At 47.2% G+C, this 16,286-nt stretch overlaps 1 protein-coding gene across 2 annotated transcripts in view; it reads right to left on the bottom strand.

Annotated features, from left to right (window-relative positions):
- Nucleotides 1–16,286, bottom strand: part of LOC119972251 (protein spire homolog 1-like) — a 265,885-nt gene that overhangs the window by 83,221 nt on the left and 166,378 nt on the right. For both annotated transcript variants that reach the window (XM_038808654.1, XM_038808655.1), the window contains exons 7-8: nt 4,046–4,132; nt 1,124–1,253 (exon numbers count right to left, since the gene is read on the bottom strand). In XM_038808654.1, the coding sequence (XP_038664582.1) occupies nt 1,124–1,253; nt 4,046–4,132 (217 nt within the window). The remainder of the gene's footprint in view (nt 1–1,123; nt 1,254–4,045; nt 4,133–16,286) is intronic.

Here is a 16,286-nt window from a genome sequence, read left to right as displayed (position 1 = left end):
GGGAGCACTTTACACATGTTAACTTGACTCAGCTGGTAGCATTCTCAATTGTGTTCCCAATGGTTGTTGGCTGTACTCTAAGTGAGAACTTCAATGCGGGAGTGTGGGAGGAATGCATGTTTGAAGGCACTATCTGTTGGATAAGACATGAAAGCGGAACCCCTATCTGCCAATCCAGGTGAATGTTAAAGATCCTCTGCCACAATTCGAAGAACCAAGGGGTGTTCTCCAGTTTATGAGGCTTATATTCCTCCTTGAACTACCTGGAAGCTTAGTGGCAGCTTGGGAATATCTCCAGCTTCCCCTCAAAGTTGGACACCATCCCGATTTGGCCACTATTTGCTCTTCTTTCACCGTCAAAACGTTAGCATGGATTACCCAACAGCATCGCCATATTAATTGCAGAGGTTCAAAAGGGTGGATCACCCAAGGACAATTAGGGATTGGCAATAAATGCTGCCCTAGCCAGTGATGCCCACATTTCACGAGTGAACAAAACAGTAAAAAAACTTCTGCCGGATACAGATTGACTGGCCATTCATTTCTTTGCTGCTTGTGGGCAGACTGCCCGTTGTTGTTGCCAACATAACAACATTGGATGCTTGTCAAAACCAATTCATTGGTGGCGACATTTGGAACATTCTGAGGATGTGATAAGATGCTATTGAAGTACAAGCCGCTTCTACTTCATTGTTCCCTCCAGGTTTCCATGGATACAGCTCATTATCATCTGGTCCTGAGAGCCAGGAACTTGCACGGGGAGCAGCCATCTTTAATAATACTGATCTGGATTAGACACTAGGAGGCGAGCTAGCTTCTCTTCTAACTGCGTGCAACAATTATTATATCATCTTTTAGAACATTACACATATCTCTAAAGAGGGGGCACTTTTCAAACTTTATCTGCTGTCCACAACCATTTTCGGCTTCTTACAATCTTGGATTCTTTTTTAAATTCTCATTGATTAAAAATTATAGAAATAATTTTGGGGCTCCCATACTCATTTGTAAACGGAAATATATGTGGCCACTTGGTGTATTTGTACCTTTGTTACTTCTTAGCAAATTAATAATATAAGCCAATGTTTTTACAAAATGGCAATTTTAAACGTCGCAGCCTCACCATATTTGCTGCGTCTAATCTCATCGGGTGATACCGGCCGTAGTTTTCGCTCTGACTTAATTTCTTCTAATATTCTTTCGTGAAGACTTCGAGGACGGGTTGGATGTGGCTTGAGTTTCCTTGCAGACGCCTGTGCCCCAGAGAAAATAACAACAGTTAAAGATCTGACCAGGGAAAGTGCAAAGTGTAAGATTTACAAGGCTGGTACCAATGATGAGAGATTATAGCTATCCAGAAAGATTGAACTGGCTGGGGCTATTTTGTTTAAACAAGAGCAGACTTGGAGTTGACCGAGAACCACAAAATCCCTACAGTGCAGGAGGCGGCCATTCAGCCCATCGAGTCTACACCAACCCACTGAAAGAGCACCCTCCCCAAGCCCACTCCCCTGCAAACCCATAATCCCCACCTAACCTTTGGGCACTAAGGGTCAATTTATTATGTCGAATCCACCTAACCTGCACATCTTTGGACTGTGGGAGGAAACCGGAGCACCCGGAGGAAACCCACGTCGACATGGGAGAGCCTGCAGACTCCGCACAGACAGTCACACAAGGCTGGAATTGAACCCGGGTCTCTGGCACTGTGAGGCAGCAGTGCTAACCACTGTGCCACGTACCGCCCTTAAATACCTAATAGTGATCTTTTAAAATTATAAAACGGTTCGATAGGGTAGATGTGGACAGAATGGCAGAATCTTACCAATGTGGCAGCGGCTATCCACCCAGCAACATAGAGAGACAATTAAGGGATAATTGGGGGAAGGTTGCTAACATTACTGGGATCTTCTTAGCGTCTGATCAGTGCCGACTGAGTCAGGAGGTAGAAGGGTCATTGCGGCCTTCTGTTAATGGCCCCATGAATGTGCCACTAAAGTGCAAAGGCTAACTTATGGATGGGCGGTTCTCTTTGAAATTGGATGACTCTATGAGCTGTGGGTCTTCCAAAGTTTTCAACTATCAATCAGGTTTCCAAGGGCACTTTCCCACCTCCCTCAGCAGCACCCACCTCTGCTAGTGGGGCTGGTGTCCATCCAGTGCTGCAGGCCCTCCAATTAGGCCCACCACCTCTGGGATCCACACACCATCCTTAATTGGAAAGCCAAGGCGGCAGTGGCCTGTTACATAGTCATCTCCTGAAAGTTTCCAATTGTCAGTGCACCCCTGACCTTTGTAGGGTTAGAAATGTTTCCAAGGGGTATGAGGTGGTTCCACTTGTGGGAGAATCCAAAACTAGGGGTCATGAGTAATATATCCAATCAGGAAACAAGGAAGTTTGTTTTATTCAGAGAGTGAATAGAATGTGAAACTTGCTGCCAATGTGTAAGTACCTGTGGCAAGCATCTTTGATACTTTCAAAAGGAACCTGGATGAGTACATAAGAGAAAAAGGGGGCAGAAAGACTGAGACAAGATAGGAGGAAACTCTTGAGGATATAAACCTATTGGGCTGAATGGTCTGTTTCTGTGCTATACTTCTAATTCTATGTAACTATGATATTGTTAAGATCCTCATAGAAACTATTAAAAAGGAATGACTTTCCCAGGGACAGAGGGAAAGAACCAAATATCAAGATAGCACTTTTTAAGGCTTTAACTTAAACAAACAAACTAAAATCAACACAGATCGAACATTACTTAACAGGATGAATGAAAGAAAAGGTTCTTCCACGCTAAATAAATAATGCAAACAAAATAGGTATTTAAAAACCCTTTAACTGTGATCCGTGCTACCAGCAGATATGTAGCATGACAGGAACATGTCCCACAATCACTCTTGGCTCTTCAGCAGGTTCACGTCCCTGTGCCAAGCCAGATTGAAACTTCCAGGGTCCTTCGACAGTCATTCCACTCCTGTTCGAGTTTGCTGGATCTGATTTTCACCAGCAAGGCAACACTTTGATGACTCTTTGGGCTGGATTCTTCCATCCGAGGCAAGATCGCCATGTAAAGGTCCATTGACATGGGACGGGAAATTCCGCCCGGGGGGGGGGGGGGGGGGGGGGGGATCCTGCCATTTATTTCTTAAAGCCCCATCTGATCTTTTTCCCTTCCTTCTGAACAGAAACTGAAACATGTATCCTGCTTGGTTGTTAACAGAAAGTAGTTCCTCCCTGCTGTCCACAACAGCTACCCCTTTGTTTCTCTGTGACTCAAACAGTAGCTGGCCCTTTTCTGTGAGACATTGTGAAAGTTGTTGAAACTGTTGCCCCCATCTCAATGGGTTTCTCTCTGAGTTTTCCTCCCCATAGCAACCCAACCACACTGGCATGTCTCCAGGAATTATCTGCTTCAGTTGAGTTAAAGGTTTACTTCAAAACATACTCGTCTTGTAAAGTTCAGTCTCTATGGCAACATGCTATGAAGTATAACTGTTGTTGTGTTGGAAATGCAGCAGCCAAATTACATAGAGCAAACCCCAGCAATCTGATAATAACCAGATAATCTGTCTTTGTGGTGTCAGCTGAGGGGTAAATATTGGTCAGGACAATGGGGATAACCCCCATCCTCGTCACCAAACAGAGAGGGCAGACAAGGCCTCGGTGTAATGCATCATCTGAAAAATGGCACCTTTAATAGTGTAGCACTCCCTCAGTACTGCACTGCCTTAATTTTGTGCTTAATGTTGTTACCCTTGGATTCACTTTAAATACACTACTTGGGAATTCAGTAGCTTAATAAATGGAAATGGGTTTGACAAGCACAAACTCCCTTGCTGCTAACTCCTGTGCACAAATGAAACCTCTTCAATGCCTTAACATTTAAAATTCCAGCCGAAGAAATCACGTCATTTCTAGAAAGCTTGTGTAACTTTCTGGTCTTACGATTCACGCTCATGGTTTATATTGTGGCCCAGGCTTATCAGACTGCTTTGCAAGTCAACCGTTGCTGTTCTGCATTTTAACAAGATCTGCGACACTCACAGGGTTTAATGGAGGCCTTGAGCGAATAAAATCCAGGATTATTTCATGGGCACTTTTCTTCAGTTTGGGAGGGATGTTGCCATTAACCTGCAGCAGAGGAATGAGAATTAGTCACAGAAATTGTAACACCTTTTCAAACAGATCACTACTACATCAAAGAGCTGTAAAGAAGCACCTGGGTAGGATATTCCCAGATATACAGAGATCATGCCATGAAATCCCAATGGATTTATCTGACAAGCAGATCGAAACAAATGCTACAGGATGCAAATCTCTTCACCAGGACTGCAAATTGAAAACAAAATCTATAATATCTGTTGTGAGATGGTATTTCAGGCCTCGTCAAGACACTTCAGGCTTTGTTAGCAACAAAATGTATTGATTGATCATGTATAGGGGTTTCATCCCTCGGCTGTCTTGCTGCGCCAGTCCTGATATTCATACTAAATAGCTTCCCAAGAAAGACCGGGGGGGGGGGGGGGGGGGGGGGGGCCTTCATTTGTTGGGACCACTGCGTGCATCAGGGCAACACCCCCAAGATGGTCACCGCACTTAGTCCCTCCTGTCCATTCTCTCTGACCTGAAGCCCACCTCCCTCCCCCACCTCCCTGCAGTCTCCCAACCCTGCCTGCCCAAAATGTATGTCCGATATCTGTCACTACTCGGTGAGTGCCTGTAGTTCCAGAGGTGGCCACTACTCTTTTCTGGCGCTGCTGGGTTACAGAGCCGATGGCCAACCGGATTGGCCAGCAGCTCTTTAGGGCAGGACATCCTGGGCGGGATTCTCCGAGCTCCGCGCCGGGCCGGAGAATCGCCGCAACCGCGCCACGCTGCCCCGCGATTCTCCGAGGAGTGGAGAATCGGCGCCATTTGCGCTGGCGGGTTTGGCCTGTCCGCAGCCGGGTCGCTGATTCTCCGGCCTTGATGGGTCAAGTGACCATGTGGAAACGGCTGAGTCCCGCCGGCGCCGTCCACACCTGCTCGCAGCCAGCGGGAACTCTGCGCGCATGGTCGTGGGGAGGTGGAGGGGCTTTTTGGGGGGGGGGGGGGATAAGGCTCCTTCACTGGGGGGAGGCCTCTGATGGGGTCTGGCCCACGATCGCGGTATGACGCAGCGCCACTGCGCATGCGCGGGTTGGGGTGCCGCAGGGAAGGGAGGCTGGAGCGGCATGAACTGCTCCAGCACCGTGTTTGCCCCCTGAGGGGGCCAGAATTGGTAGTGTCTGCACCCATTTCACGCCATCGTGAAACGCGACGGCCTTCACAATGGTGCGGACACTCTGCCTCCATTTCGGAGAATCCCGCCCCCTAACCCTGAGGGTGGAAGTCCCATTCTCACTCTCTAAAAGCCACTCCCGCCATTCCCCAGTGTATTATCTTCCCCATCACCATTAAACCCACCCAGTGTGGAGAATAGCCAAACACAGCTGATGTTTAAAAAAATCAAAAATGGAAGCTCACATTATTCAACATGATAATGTATTATCACACACATCCAGCACAAACATATATGGTTTCCAATTTCTGACAATGTACAGATGGGATCATCCTTTAGAAGCTTAATAACATGCTTCCCATTTTTCATTGTTTTGCAATATTTAATCCTCTATCAGGTAACAATAACAACTTGTAATTAAATGGTGGCTTCAACACAAGTCCAGAGGGCACTTCACAGAAGCATTCGATACTGAACCACAGTAACCATGAGCTTGTTCAGAGAAGTGGGTTACAAGGAGCATTTTCAGAACTGTGTGTTTATTCAAAAGCACTATTTACTTAGTCTCCAGGTGTCAACAAATAATTGGCTAGAATATATTAATGCATCTTTTCATTACCCTCAAGTTTTTAAAATCAAGAGAAACATCAGGTTTCAGCGCGGTAGCACAGTAGCCTTGTGGATAGCACAATTGCTTCACAACTCCAGGGTCCCAGGTTCGATTCCAGCTTGGGTCACTGTCTGTGCGGAGTCTGCACATCCTCCCCGTGTGTGCGTGGGTTTCCTCCGGGTGCTCCGGTTTCCCCCCACAGTCCAAAGATGTGCAGGTTAGATGGATTGGCCATGATAAATTGCCCTTAGTGTCCAAACTTGCCCTTAGTGCTGGGTCGGGTTACTGGGTTATGGAGATAAGGTGGAGGTGTTGACCTTGGGTATGGTGCTCTTTCCAAGAGCCGGTGCAGACTCGATGGGCCGAATGGCCTCCTTCTGCACTGCAAATTCTATGATGATACTCGCCTGGGGCTTAAGAGTTAAAATCTACTTTCCGTTTAAAAGTATCAAAATCAACGTGATGAGGAAAACATGTTGTGCCGTGAGGCATGATGGGAAAAGAGGCTAACAGACTTGTGTGTGAAGCAGAATGACTTTTGTGGGAACCGACAGAACAACTTGCAACTGGACATTTCACTGATCACACTTTGTTTTCAAACACGAAAACAAGGCTCCGGATTGTTTATATGGATGAACTATAAACCAAGAACACAGGACATTTTGAGATTTCAGCAGTGATAAACCTGGGATCAACATTCGCGAAACAAGTTCCTGAATTTGGAAACTCACATCGCAATACCCTCCAGAGTGAGCCTAGCTAAGTTCTCTCTCGCTGGTAGTATTCTGAGTTCAAGTTGTGAGTCTTGGAATTTATGTAAATAAGAGTTGTATTAAGCCAAACTGTTGTGAGGACTGATTTGTGTTTTGTTAGTTGCTGCCAGCAGAGGGCAGCAACAAACGCAAATGCGCCTGTCAAGTATGACGTACATACACTTTTTAAAAATAAATTTAAAGTACCCAATTCTTTTTTTTTCTAATTAAAGGGCAATTTAGCGTGGCCAATCTACCTACCCTGCAAGCCTTTGGATTATGGGGGTGAGACCCACGCAGACACAGGGAGAATATGCAAACTCCACACGGACAGTGACCCGGAGCCGGGATCGAACTCGGGCCCTCGGCGCCATGAAGCAGCAGTGCTAACCACTGCATCATGTTCCGCCCTTCACACACTTAATAATACCGAACCTTAGAACATAGAACGATACAGCGCAGTACAGGCCCTTCGGCCCTCGATGTTGCACCGACATGGAAAAAAAAACTAAAGGCCATCTAACCTACACTATGCCCTTATCATCCATATGCTTATCCAATAAATTTTTAAATGCCCTCAATGTTGGCGTGTTCACTACTGTTGCAGGTAGGGCATTCCACGGCCTCACCACTCTTTGCGTAAAAAACCCACCTCTGACCTCTGTCCTATATCTATTACCCCTCAATTTAAGGCTATGTCCCCTCGTGCTAGCCACCTCCATCCGCGGGAGAAGGCTCTCGCTGTCCACCCTATCTAACCCTCTGATCATTTTGTATGCCTCTATTAAGTCACCTCTTAACCTTCTTCTCTCTAACGAAAACAACCTCAAGTCCATCAGCCTTTCCTCATAAGATTTTCCCTCCATACCAGGCAACATCCTGGTAAATCTCCTCTGCACCCGTTCCAAAGCTTCCACGTCCTTCCTATAATGAGGCGACCAGAACTGTACGCAATACTCCAAATGCGGCCGTACCAGAGTTTGGTACAGCTGCATCATGACCTCATGGCTCCGGAACTCAATCCCTCTACCAATAAAGGCCAACACACCATAGGCCTTCTTCACAACCCTATCAACCTGGGTGGCAACTTTCAGGGATCTATGTACATGGACACCGAGATCCCTCTGCTCATCCACACTACCAAGAATTTTACCATTAGCCAAATATTCCGCATTCCTGTTATTCTTTCCAAAGTGAATCACCTCACACTTCTCCACATTAAACTCCATTTGCCACCTCTCAGCCCAGCTCTGCAGCTTATCTATGTCCCTCTGTAACCTGCAACATCCTTCCGCACTGTCTACAACTCCACCGACTTTAGTGTCGTCTGCAAATTTACTCACCCATCCTTCTGCGCCCTCCTCTAGGTCATTTATAAAAATGACAAACAGCAACGGCCCCAGAACAGATCCTTGTGGTACGCCACTCGTAACTGAACTCCATTCTGAACATTTCCCATCAACTACCACTCTCTGTCTTCTTTCAACTAGCCAATTTCTGATCCACATCTCTAAATCACCCTCAATCCCCAGCCTCCGTATTTTCTGCAATAGCCGACCGTGGGGAACCTTATCAAACGCTTTACTGAAATCCATATACACCACATCAACTGCTCTACCCTCGTCTACCTGTTCAGTCACCTTCTCAAAGAGTCTGCACCGGCTCTTGGAAAGAGCACCATACCCAAGGTCAACACCTCCAACTTATCTGCAGATTATGCCAGAGGTTTTATTTGTACTTGTGTCTTGCTTTATTTTGTAAAGCAAGTTTACATCTCAAGCATTTAAGTATAAAACAGACTACAATAAACATTTTTGAAGAGAAAAGTAGAAGGGCAATATTTTTTAAAGTATGCTTCATGAGATGGGGATGCCACTAGGAAGATCAGCATTTTATGGCCCATTGTCAATGGGACTTGGGAAGATGACGGTGACCAACTTTCTTGAGTGTAACTGAGTGGCTTACTGGGGCATTTTAAGGGACAACTGAGAGTCAACCACATTGCTAGGGTCTGGAGTCCCAATCAGGCCAAACCGGGTAGATTGGATTTTACAACAATCCAGTAGCTCACTGGGCAATTCCAACTTTTTAATTCCTGATTTATTAATCTTAACTTCCCCAACTGTGGTGGATGGGTTTCGACCTCCTACCTTTGGGTGTTTTTAAAAAAATTTGGAGCCCCAAATATTTTTTTCCAATTAAGGGGCAATTTAGCGTGGCCAATCCACCTAACCTGCACATCAATGGGCTGTGGGGGTGAGACCCACGCAGATACGAGGAGAATGTGCAAACTCCACACGGACAGTGTCCCGGGGCCGGGATTCGAACCCTCGTCCTCAGCACTGTAATCCCAGTGCTAACCACTGTGCTATGTGCTGCCCTGCCTTTGGGTGGTTATTCCAGGTCTCTGGATTACTAGTAACCACTATGCTACCATATCCCCTTGAAACAAGGGTAAAGGGTCAAAGTTTGGCTCTGGACAGCAGAAGCACAATTATGTAGCAGTCCCTCTTCTCAAAGAGGAGCAGCAGCAGATTCTACTGTTGGTGGTTCTTTTGAAGCACCCTAAATATGGCCTGAATTTAATGTACGTGACGGGGTCTTGCCCGCTGTCTGGAGATCCAGCGGTAACCCGATATTGTCTCCATTGGGAAACACGGACTGGTATTAAATGCCCATCAGGATCCAAGGGCTGAAATCCCCCAGCCGGAGGCTAAGAGCTCTCCATCGCAGTCAGCGCCACCAGGAGCAGTGGCAGCTGCCAGTAATGGACCCACCAGAGGGCCAGGATCCACCAGAGGCCCAAGACCCACCAGAGGGCCAGGATCCACCAGAGGGCCAAGACCCACCAGAGGGCCAGGATCCACCAGAGGGCCAGGATCCACCAGAGGGCCAGGATCCACCAGAGGGCCAGGATCCACCAGAAGGCCTGGATCCACCAGAGGGCCTGGATCCACCAGAGGCCCAAGACCCACCAGAGGGTCAGGATCCACCAGAGGGCCAAGACCCACCAGAGGGCCAAGACCCACCATAGGGCCAGGATCCACCAGAGGCCCAAGACCCACCAGAGGGCCAGGATCCACCAGAGGCCCAAGACCCACCAGAGGGCCAAGACCCACCATAGGGCCAGGATCCACCAGAGGGCCAAGACCCACCAGAGTGCCAGGATCCACCAGAGGGCCAAGACCCACCAGAGGGCCAAGACCCACCATAGGGCCAGGATCCACCAGAGGGCCAAGACCCACAAGAGGGCCTGGATCCACCAGAGGGCCAGGATCCACCAGAGACCCAAGACCCACCAGAGGGCCAGGATCCACCAGAGGGCCAGGATCCACCAGAGACCCAAGACCCACCAGAGGGCCAGAATTAATCAGAGGCCCAGGACCCACCAGAGGCCAAGGATCAATGAGAGTCTGCAGGCTAATGGTGAGAGATTGCAGAATTGGGGTCGGTAGGGCAGGGTGGTTGGGGGGGACTCAGAGGTAAGAACAGGGGGGGGGGGGACTCAGAGGTAAGAACAGTGGGAGTGGATTTCAGTGACTTCCCCCGATGCCTGGTCCCTCGAACAGGCCCTGAGAGTCTTTCGAATACCCTGAATAGCGACTCCGCTCCCCATGGTAGGTTGAATACAATGGAGGCTCACTTCGGGCCTCAGTTGGTGTCCACAGACTCCTCGGGGCAGGTGCAGCAAGGCAACAGGTTCCCCACACTGCACCTTCTCACCCAATTCCATGTCCCTTCGCCCAGGCCTCCAGACTTGCCTCTTAGGGTAGGGGGCATTAAATTCTGCCCTGTATGACTTCAATACATGATAGGAAAAAGATTTCCAGGTTGATAGGGCTTTGTAACCACTAAGGTACTTTTAATGATTTTTTAAATAGGGATTGATGCATGTAATAATGGAGGTCAGTCTTCTCAGGATCTGTGCTAGTAAAAAGGCAAATTCTACATTACGAAGCACAAGGTTGACACATCACAGGGCAGTTATCCCTTTGGCCTGCTACAATGCTAACGAACGGGGAATCCCCCATAAGTTCCTGATGTTACATCATCTTAAAATGCAGAGCCACCAAATGAAGGGGTTTGAGATGGTTGAGTAATGAGATGTTCCGACACTTAACATTTTTGGCTGCCACGTTCATGTCACCTCAGCCTTGCTGAGAGAGTTCCCATTGCTTTGCAATACTCTCCAAAATCTGTCAGCTCTTTTGTTCCGAACTGCGCAATGTCCCTTTAAGTGAATTGAAAACTCCCCTTTCATTTCCTTTGCATTCTTCACCCTTCAGAAGATGCTGGCGAGCTGCCTTCTTGAACCGCTGCAGTCCATGTGCTGTTGGAGAGGGAGCTCCAGGATTTTGATCCAGCGATAGTGAAGGAATGGCGATATATTTCCAAGTCGGATTGGTGAGTGACTTGAGTGTTGTTGGAACTGCACTCATCCAGGCAAGTGGAGAGTATTCCATTACACTCCTGACTTGTGCTCTGTTGGTGGTGCAAAGGCTATGGGGGGTGGGGGGGGGGGGGGGGGGTCAGGAGGTGAATTATTTGCCACAGGATTCCTGGCCTCTGACCTGTTCTTGTAGCCACAGTATTTATATGGCTAGTCCAGTTCAGTTTCTGGTCAATGGCAACCTCAGTATTTTGATAGTGAGGGGTTCAGTGATGCTAATGACATTGAATGTCAAGGGGCGATGGTTTGTTCTGCTTTTATTGGAGATGATCATTACCTGGCACTTGTGTGGTGTCAATGTAACTTGCCATTTGGCAATCCAAGCCTGGAGATTGTCCAAGTCTTTCCACATTTGCACATGGACTGCGTCAGTGTCTGAGAAGTCACGAATGGTGCTGAACATTGTGCAATTATCACCGAACATCTGACCTTAAGTTGCAACAAAGGTCATTGAGGAAACAGCTGAAGATAGATGTGTCTAAGACAGAACCCTGAGGAACTCTTGCAGTGATGTCCCAGGACTGAGATGACTGGTGTCCAACAACCACAACCATCTTCCTTTGTGCTAGGTATGGCTCCAACCAGCAGATAGTTTTCCACTGACTCCAGTTTCATTAGAGGTCCGTGATGCCATACTCAATCAAATGCTGCCTTGATGTCAAGGGCAGTCATTCTCATATCACCTCTGGAGTTCAGCTCTTTTGAACCAAGGCTGTAAGGGTGTCAGGAGCTGAGTGACCCTGGCGGAACCCAAACTGAATGTCAATGAGCTAATTATTGCTAAGTGCCGCTTGATAGCAGTGTTGCTTACTCCTTCCATCACTTTGCTGATGATTGAGATTAGGCTGATGGGGCGGTAATTGGCTGGGTTGGATTTGTCATGTTTCTTGTGTATAGGACACACCTGGGCAATTTTCCACATTGCCGGGTAGATGCCAGTGTTGTAGCTGTACTGGAACAGCTTGACTAGGGGCGCCACAAGTTCTGGAACACATGTTTTCAGTGCTGGACTATTGTCAGGGACCATAGCCTTTGCCATATCCAGTTCCTTCAGCTATTTCTTGATATCACGCGGAGTGAATCGTATTGGCTGAAGATTGACATCTGTAATGCTGGGGACCTCTGGAGGAGCCGAGATGGATCATTCACTCGGCACTTCTGGCTGAAGATTATTGCAAATGAAAAAAAATTAAAAATTAAAATCGCTTATTGTCACAAGTAGGCTTCAAATGAAGTTACTGTGAAAACCCCCTAGTCGCCTCATTCCGGCGCCTGTTCGGGGAGGCTGGTACGGGAATTGAACCGTGCTGCTGGCCTGCCTTGGTGTGCTTTCAAAGCCAGTGATTTAGCCCTGTGCTAAACCAGCCCTTAATACCTCAGCCTTATCTTCTGCACTGATGTGCTGGGCTCCTCCATCATTGAGGATGGGGATATTTGTGGAGCCGCACCCTCCAGTGAGAGTTGTTTCATTGTCCACCACCATTCATGACTGAATGTGGCAGGACAGTGGAGCTCAGATCTGATCCATTGGTTGTGGGATCGCTTAGCTCGGTCTATTACTTGCCGCTTATGTTGTTTGGCACACAAATAGTCCTGTGCTGTAGCTTCACCAGGTTGCCACCTCATTTGTCAGTCTGCCTGGTGCTGCTCCTGGCATACCCACCTGCACTCTTCAATAAACCAGGGTTTGTCGCCTGGATCAGTGGTAATGGTAGAGTGCCGGGTCATGAGGTTACAGATTGCGGCCGAGTCCAATTCTGCTGCTGCTGATGGCCCACAGTCTTGAGTTGCTCGATCTGTTCTGAAGTTATTCCATTTAACACAATGGAGTATATCCTCAGTGTGAAGAAGGGACTTTGTCTCCACAAGGTCGTGCAGTGCTCACTCCTACCGATACTGTCATGGACAAATGCCAGCCAGACAGATAAGGATGAATAATTATCCCCTCTTTTTGGTTTCCTCACTACAACTTAAAACCTAGCCAGCTATGTTTGTAGTGTTACCGAGTCACTCAGAGTACATGAAGCCACATGTAGAAATCGATAATGTCATCAATTAGACTTTCAATTTAATGTTGCTGTGCCTGGAATGGTAAAACCTAAAATTAGATTCATGCTGGACAAAGGTGTTTGTATGTGTGGGGGTTGGTTGACATCAATTGTGTTTTTATTGTGCCAAGAGAGGGCTACGGTGAGAAGAATAAATAAAAGGCATAATCATTTGGGTGTTGCTTTGTAACTGAAGGTCTTTGGAAGGTAAAAAATGTTTCCGTTTTACTTCAGCTAATTTGAGTGTAGTTGGAAACAGGAACTTGGGAGTGAACATCTTCCACTCTTCCAGAAGAAATTCTGGACAGGACAGGAGTTACAAAGAGGCAGGTTTCCTAAAGTATAAATTACAGTCCAGATAACCAGGGAATTGGGACAGAAAGAGTGTTTAGGAAGTCTGCAGTTACGTGAACAGAGACCAAGGTATTGTTCACTACTCCTCCCAGCCCTGGCAGAACCCCCCCCCCCGGCACGGATGTTGGCGAAATATGGCGGTGCTGGACCCTGTCTGAGCACCTTCTCTCTTTCTCTCTCCGCAGCCACTACGCCAGGTTCATGATGTTGAGAGCAGACGTGGGCCGCGCCCTCGGCAACTCGGCTGATCGGAGGCGGAGCATTGCGGGTAGGCCCACGAATGAGATGCAAACGTGGTTGCAACTACAGGCGCCATGTGTCACAATGACGCTGTTTTCAAGGAGGTGGAGCGATGTGATTTGGTGTCAAACCGGTGCCTGCCACAATTTCAGCGTCGGGAGCTATTCTCTGCCCAAACGTATGTCCCGATTTCTGTGTCGGCCAACGGAGAATCCCGCCCATGGTCTTTTGAGCCAGGCCAGGGCTCCATCCTGGGGTCTTCCCGTCCAGTTATAACACCAACTGGGATCATAACCACAGTAACTGGAATTATTATTTGACTCAATTCATTTCCCTTTGGTCGAGCAGCTCATTTAAAACTCTTCAGGGACCATACACTTTAATTAATACTCAACTTATTAACTTTTGAGTGGTTCTTTTAGAATTCACATTGCACCATTGATGTAATTTGCCTTTCATTCCTCTTAGCAGTATCCAGTCTATTCATTAATGTCTCAGTTAAGTTCTGAGTGTGTCAGGCTATGTATGTCAAGTGACTTCACCAAAGTTTATAAAACTTATTGGACGCAGTTGTAGGTATGTGTTGTATGGAACAACTGACTCCTCCATTGGCCCTTGCATGGAACAGCAGGTTGACATCCTCACTGGGCTAAATCGCTGGCTTTGAAAGCAGACCAAGGCAAGCCAGCAGCACGGTTCGATTCCCGTAACAGGCGCCGGAATGTGGCGACTAGGGGCTTTTCACAGTAACTTCATTTGAAGCCTACTCGTGACAATAAGCGACTTTCATTTCATTTCATGTAGTGAAGCAACTTCAATATGAACAGGAAGATGCACAGCCCGAATGGCCTTTTTTCACGGCTAAATCCGCCTTTCCAGCAATTTCTGGCCCATTACGTTCCTTCTTTGCATCATAGAATCATACAGCATAGCAGGAGGGCATTTGGCCTTTAATGCCTGTGCTAACACTTTGAAAGGGCTTTCCGATTAGTGCCACTCGCTCCCATAGCCCTGCACATTTTTCTACTTCAAGCATTTAACCTTTCGAAAAATGCCATTGTCTTTTCTTCCACCAGCGTTTCAGACAATGCTTTCCAGACGATAATAACTCACTGAGTAAAAGAACATTCTTCTCATCTTCTCCCTGGCTTTTTTGAGAATTGTCTTCAGTCTGTGTACTCTGGTTCCTGGCCTTCTGTTTTTTTTTAAATAATTATTTATTGAGGTTTTACATTTTTTGAAAAAAATAATGCCTCAAAATTACGAAATAATACAGCACCCAAAACAAGCAAGGGCAAAAAAATAAGCAGATACAGCTTAACCCGCACAAGGACAGTATGGAACAGGCGAACGGCATCACAATTGGCTTAATATCATCATTCAAAGATCTAGCACAACGTTCTCCTCCTGGACTCCAGGCCACCTGCACCCCTGTAGGAGCAAGGAACAGATTTGACCTACCCTCCCTAGCAAAACCGAAAGAAGGTGCATGAAATCCCAGATCTAGGAGGAGATCCAGGGAATTTCCATCCCTCAACAAAACCCTAAACCCTGGCCCAAGGCAAACCACAATTCTAACGAGCGGAGAGGAAGGGAAGACTGGCAATAGTAACAGCATGTCTAGGAAGGGAAGACTGGAAATAGTAACAGCATGTCTAGGAAGGGAAGACTGGAAATAGAAACAGCATGTCTAGGAAGGGAAGACTGGAAATAGTAACAGCATATCCAGGGAGGGAAGACTGGAAATAGTAACAGCATGTCTAGGAAGGGAAGACTGGAAATAGTAACAGCATATCCAGGGAGGGAAGACTGGAAATAGTAACAGCATGTCTAGGAAGGGAAGACTGGCAATAGTAACAGTATGTCCAGATTATGATCAGGCCCATCAGGCCTCCCAAGGCAGAAAGGAAAGAGAAGAACGAAGACTCAGGCCTATCCGGTTATCCCACAGGGTGACAATACTCACCGGCAAAGAGGCGAACAGGCCTCAAAATCAACAAAAGGGAGGGCCCACCTCTCTAGTGGGAACCACAGCATGACCCCCGGGTAACCCAAATGGTGGCACCAACGATAACGCTGCCAATAAGTCTAGAAAGTAAATCTGGACTTCTTCAGATCCAGTTTTATTCTGTGAAGCAATCACTTCCCCACCAACTCACCCAGTGCCACCTTTATTCCCTTAATTTATATGGCGCAGTCTCTTTAAACATTAAGTGAAATCTATTAAATAATAAAACAATTAAAACACCAGTTCTAATTCAAATGTTGGGGAACTTAACTCTTTCCTAACCGCCAAGACCCTCCAGAATGGGTGAAGGGGCCTCGAGACACAGCTGGAGCCACAGACTTATCCAAAAGAGATCCTTAGCCGACAAATGCTAACTGTCAAGATTCTCTCTTGGATACTGCAGTGAGGAGATCATGAGGAACACAACGACAAGGAGCAGGATTAGGCGATTCAGTCCCGCGACCCTTCTCCGCAATTCAGTACCATCATGGCTGTACATGGAGCCTAGTGGGCTCGTTGTCTGCCTCATGGCTTATAGGCAGGATTGAAGAAGGAGAAGAATG

The sequence above is a fragment of the Scyliorhinus canicula genome, chromosome 10, assembly GCF_902713615.1.
Source record: "Scyliorhinus canicula chromosome 10, sScyCan1.1, whole genome shotgun sequence".
Lineage (NCBI taxonomy): Eukaryota > Metazoa > Chordata > Chondrichthyes > Carcharhiniformes > Scyliorhinidae > Scyliorhinus > Scyliorhinus canicula.
The sequence above is the reverse complement of the archived record's forward strand: the minus strand, read 5'-3'. Positions and strand labels throughout refer to the sequence as shown.